Raw genomic sequence first — 4,802 nt, forward strand, 5'->3', positions numbered from 1 at the left:
CAACATCAGGAAAAAGGAGCATGAGAAACTGGAGAAATACCAGGGCCTCAGAGAGGAACTGGCAAAGGCCTGGAAGGTGAAGACCACAGTGGTGCCTGTGGTCATCGGGGCCCTCGGGACAGTCACCCCCAAACTGGAGCAGTGGCTAAAACAGATCCCAGGAACAACATCAGACATCTCAGTCCAGAAATGTGCAGTTCTAGGCACAGCCAAGATACTGTGCAGAACCCTCAAGCTCCCAGGCCTCTGGTAGAGGACCCGAGCTCAGAGGATGAAAGAGACCACCCGCTGAATCTGGTGACAAGCTGATAGTTTGGGGAGTTTTGTGATGCTGAACTGAATAATAATAAAAGGAAGGCTAAAATAAGTCAATACAACAAAGGAACTGAAAAGGTGCTTACAGTTAAGATAGTTTAACTAAAATGAATTTCATCAAATGACTTCCAACTGATCCCTTTAAAAATTAGATGGGTTTTTAATGCATCCTAGAGTGGCTCTGAATCACAGAAAAAAGATTAAATTGAAACATAAATACTTTTTTTTTAGCTTACACTGTGGCATAATTCAGATACAGCTGGATCTTAAAACGAAGCTCAAAACACTACGTTTGGGTTTTTATTCTCTGAAAGCCATAATCTTCAAAATTACATAAAAATAAAGGTGCAATAAATCTAAATAATGAGTTCAGCTTTCTAAATGACAAAAAGAATATGTTACCGTTTTGTACTTGAATGCAGCACAATCTGACTTTTTGTATTCTAAAGTAGCAGTGTTCCAGATATATATTGTTTCTAGCTGAACATTCAGTTTCAGTGCCTGCTTAAAGCATATTTAATAAATTAGCATTGTTTTTTGATTGGTCTGATGTAACATTCTAATCTTAAATATCAAGTTTCCATCAGAAAAAAAATAAATGTTTTTAACTGGAATAGAGGCCTGAAAAACAACAGTGTGAGTGGAATTAATCAATATACAGAAATAAAATGCGTGTCACTTGGTGAGCTGAGTAATTAAAGTAAACCTAAAACACTGACATGAACAGAATCTCTGGGTTTATGGCTCTCCACGCACAGCTGAGCTTCGCCGCGGTGACGCAGAAAACGCAGGGTCGTTGTATCTGGCGACACTGAATTATTAATTTCCATGGAGACGAACAGCTCCGCGATAAATCCGGGGGACAAAGTCTAAGCGGAGCCGCTTCGCTCGCCAAGTCCAGTAAACGTTTCCAGTGGCCGCTTATGGGCGTCGTAAAACTGGGTGGACTCCCGGGAACAGAAACTTACGTAGATGATGCCCTCTTTGTGGCGGACCAGCAGGTTCCTGAGTAGCCCAGCCTCGTTCAGGTCGCCCAGCATTATCATGTCGTCCACACCTTTCACCGCGCTGGGGTGCATGGGGCGGATGCTGCCCTCGGTCTTCTTGTTGATTTTGTGCTCCTGCATCCAAACGGCCATTAATTGACTCAGAGAGGGATTAAACGCGAGTTTGACTAGTGGAAGTGAAGCGAATATTTTACAGGTGTGGTACCTTTCCTTCATCGTCGATGAGCTGAAGCTGCCCGGTGTCGGTAACTGTAACCTCGGCCCCGATAGGGACTCCACTGCCGGAGTCCACCCAAACGAAATCCCCCTGGTTGGAAAACGCCAAGAGTTACAGTCGACTTTACATGATGCGTTTAAGGTTTATACAAATGTGCAGGAATAAGTGAAATTCAACAGTCGTACCTTACTTAAATGCAGCATAGCAGCAATTTAGTAAGTCTGAAAATAAAAATAAATACTTTGTCAGGCAGAAACGCTGACGAAGCAATGCAGGCTCAAGCGGAACAGTTTGAGCCTGTTCGAAACAACAAGCAATTAAGTCATTAAAAAATTTTTTCAAGAAGTATTATAAATTCGTTCTCGACACTATCTGTATTATGGCCATTGGCAATATATATATACATTTCCACCCAAAAGAAAAGCCCTCAAATTTTGACGTGTCAGAAATTTTCTAGACAAAAACCTTTGAAATGCACGAGTTTGAAAAATCGACAATTTGCGAGAACACTAAAACAAAAATTCGACTTTTCAAACTCACAAATTTCCATATTTTCTGCCTAGAAAATTTTTAACTTCTCAAAAATGTCAGTGTTTTGGCGGAAATGTACTCCTTTTTTATTCCCATCTACAGTGGCATACGCCGTCGTAACCGTTTCATCTTACATAATCCTGAACGAACACATTTTAAAATAAGACGCCAGTAAAACACCACATCGAGTTCAAGGTGGTATTTTTCTAATGAGAGATTTTCCAACACCAACTATGAGCTCTTACCTGAGAACAGGTGTCCCTGTGGTCCAAGGCCTTCCTCACAGCTGAGGGATCTTTTCCTTGAATGGCTGCGAAGCAGGAACTTTCCCCCAGCATCGTCTCATTTTATGGCTCTTTGACTTTGCTCCTACAATAGAGCCACCCGGCATCGCCAGTAGCTACAAAATGGGCGTCTGCTTTGTTTTTGTTTTTTTGTTTGTTTGTTTTTTAAAATTATCAAAAAGGAATAATGACTTTCGTTTCAAAAATCGACAACTGAAGAGAATTCATGTTTGGTGAAAAAAAACAAAAAACAAACAAAGCTAAAAGAAATGTGAAGCGTGGCATTACAGTGTGTGGCACAATAAAGATAAGGGAGCTATTTTAATGGTTGTACAATAAATGTGCTCCGACTTCCCTGTTAAACAGAAAGCTCCACAAGATGCAGTTATAGAAAGTGCTAGAAGGAAGAAGGCAGTCCGTCCTCTTAATGCCTGGTCCATTATCACAGTTGTTCTGGGTCAAACGTTGATAAATGTGTTACGATTAAAAAAAAGTTTTAGAAATGAAAAGGTTAATGACACTGAAGAGATAACTAGCTTGCTCCGTAATAACACTGCTAATTTAATCGCCTTCCTTCAGGCGTGGTCCACTGAAGGTGATTTGTTTAATAACATGGCAAAGCAAGGTTGACTCGGGTAAACCACCTGCTGAGAGCAATTAGATCCGAGAATCAATAATTAAACAGAGCACACTATATAAAGATGCTTCGAGTAGTCTTGTTTTTGTCTTCTAATAAACAACTGGAATGAAGAATGGATTTAATAAATAAATAAATTTCACCAATAATCTGTACCGGACAGAATTCCGTCAATTCAGATTTGAGTGTTTGGGTCGCAAGAGGCCTCAAGAGTCGGAGGTTTTCTGGAGTTTGTAAACACTACAGCATACAGATTCTGAAGATTTTAAGGTATTTTGTTTTAAAGGGACAAAATGGCGTCCGAGTCAGTTTGAATAACTTTCCGTGATTAATTCTGCCGTGGATGTTGTGGCTGAAGCAAAGTGGATAAGTTTTCGGAAGTTCATATACCCACCTTTTTTGTGCACCTTCACCTTAAATTCAATCGGGGTGTACTTACTCTGAATACGTCGCTCTAATTCAGTGTTTGATTTTCTTTTTTATGTAACTGGTAGAATAACATAAAAATAAATTCTACCAATTTTTGTTTGTTTGAGCCCTACTTGGCTCAAACACGCAGTGTATCCTTCCAGAAGCTTCCCGCCATAGTTTGCTAAGAGGTTTGTAGGCTATTCCGCCAACATACGTCCTATGATACATATGTTGGTCTCATAGGACATATGAGACCATGAGAGTTGTCAGATGTGTCTGCTCAAAATCTAAACTTCATGGATGATGTCATGAACTGTAACTTCAACTCATCTATGTAATGTTTTCCTCATGTCAAACGATCCCTCTCACATAAAAACATGATCCAGCACTCCCTGGAGTGTAAAGACTCAAAACAAGGGGGTTTGATGAAAACACATTCAGAGCAGTAATTACATCAAAACTGAACAAAAAAAAAAAGTACATTTAAGATAAAAACCTTCACCTGTAATTATGTTCTAAGTGGAATTTTTGGCTTGTTCAATATATATGTATGAAAATCCACTGAACATTGTACATTTCACATGTTGATGTTGAAAGTATTTTTTTAGCCAGACATTGGTCATTGGCTTGGTCATTTAACTATAAATGACCAAGCATTTACTAAAGGAGTGCTGTTTTTGCATTAATAAAAATGAATTGATTTAATTTGGATTTTTTGATATGCATTTTAAATTTTCTATTTAAAAGGCCTGAGTGAAACAATGTGCTAATTTTGTTATTCCAATTAATAATCAGAATAATTGATTATTAAACTAATAGTTTGATGCAGGCCCCAATTGTGTTCTCAGACTTGCAGATTTTTCCCTTAAAAAAAAAAAAGTTTCTCCACAATAACAATTATGGACAAACATTTCAACTTGGGTTTCATCACCAAAAAAGTCTTCACAAATTAAGGTCTTCCTCCCCAAGTGCATCGTCAAACTTTTGTTGCTTTTGAAATGATGACTTCTTCCTCTCTTAGTGGCATGTTAGTCTGTCAGTGCAGAACTACTTTAACTGTGAATGCCAGCATCTTTACATTTGTTTTGGGTGTGGAGTTGAAGCCCATATTTCACACCAAGATGTGCATAGTGCGACGGCTGGACATTCCTAAGGCGTTCCTTGTACCTGTAATCAAAATGGCTGTCAAAGGATGGAGCAGTCTACAGTAAGTCCACCGTCTTCTTCCTGTTGGTTTTGCTTCCCAAAGATGTCACAAAAGGAGTCTGTGTCCTTGAGGTAACCCCCATTTAACTAAAACATTTTTAAATTACGGATCCAAACATACAAAGAAAAACATTAATTGCTTCGACAGGTGACAAATACTACCTAAAGTGAGTTGAATTGATTCCACAGAAACG

The 4,802-nt window shown here is 39.0% G+C and overlaps 1 protein-coding gene across 1 annotated transcript in view; it reads right to left on the reverse strand.

Annotated features, from left to right (window-relative positions):
- myo7ba (myosin VIIBa) overlaps nt 1-3,045 on the reverse strand; it is a 37,732-nt gene extending 34,687 nt beyond the window's left edge. The window contains exons 1-4 of the mRNA XM_015035959.1: nt 2,316-3,045; nt 1,725-1,760; nt 1,528-1,629; nt 1,284-1,436 (exon numbers count right to left, since the gene is read on the reverse strand). Coding sequence (XP_014891445.1) covers nt 1,284-1,436; nt 1,528-1,629; nt 1,725-1,742 — 273 coding nt within the window. The 5' untranslated portion in view covers nt 1,743-1,760; nt 2,316-3,045. The remainder of the gene's footprint in view (nt 1-1,283; nt 1,437-1,527; nt 1,630-1,724; nt 1,761-2,315) is intronic.
- Between the last annotated feature and the right edge of the window lie 1,757 nt (nt 3,046-4,802).

Source organism: Poecilia latipinna, unplaced genomic scaffold (genome assembly GCF_001443285.1).
Source record: "Poecilia latipinna isolate Pla-1442-1.1 unplaced genomic scaffold, P_latipinna-1.0 Scaffold352, whole genome shotgun sequence".
NCBI lineage: Eukaryota > Metazoa > Chordata > Actinopteri > Cyprinodontiformes > Poeciliidae > Poecilia > Poecilia latipinna.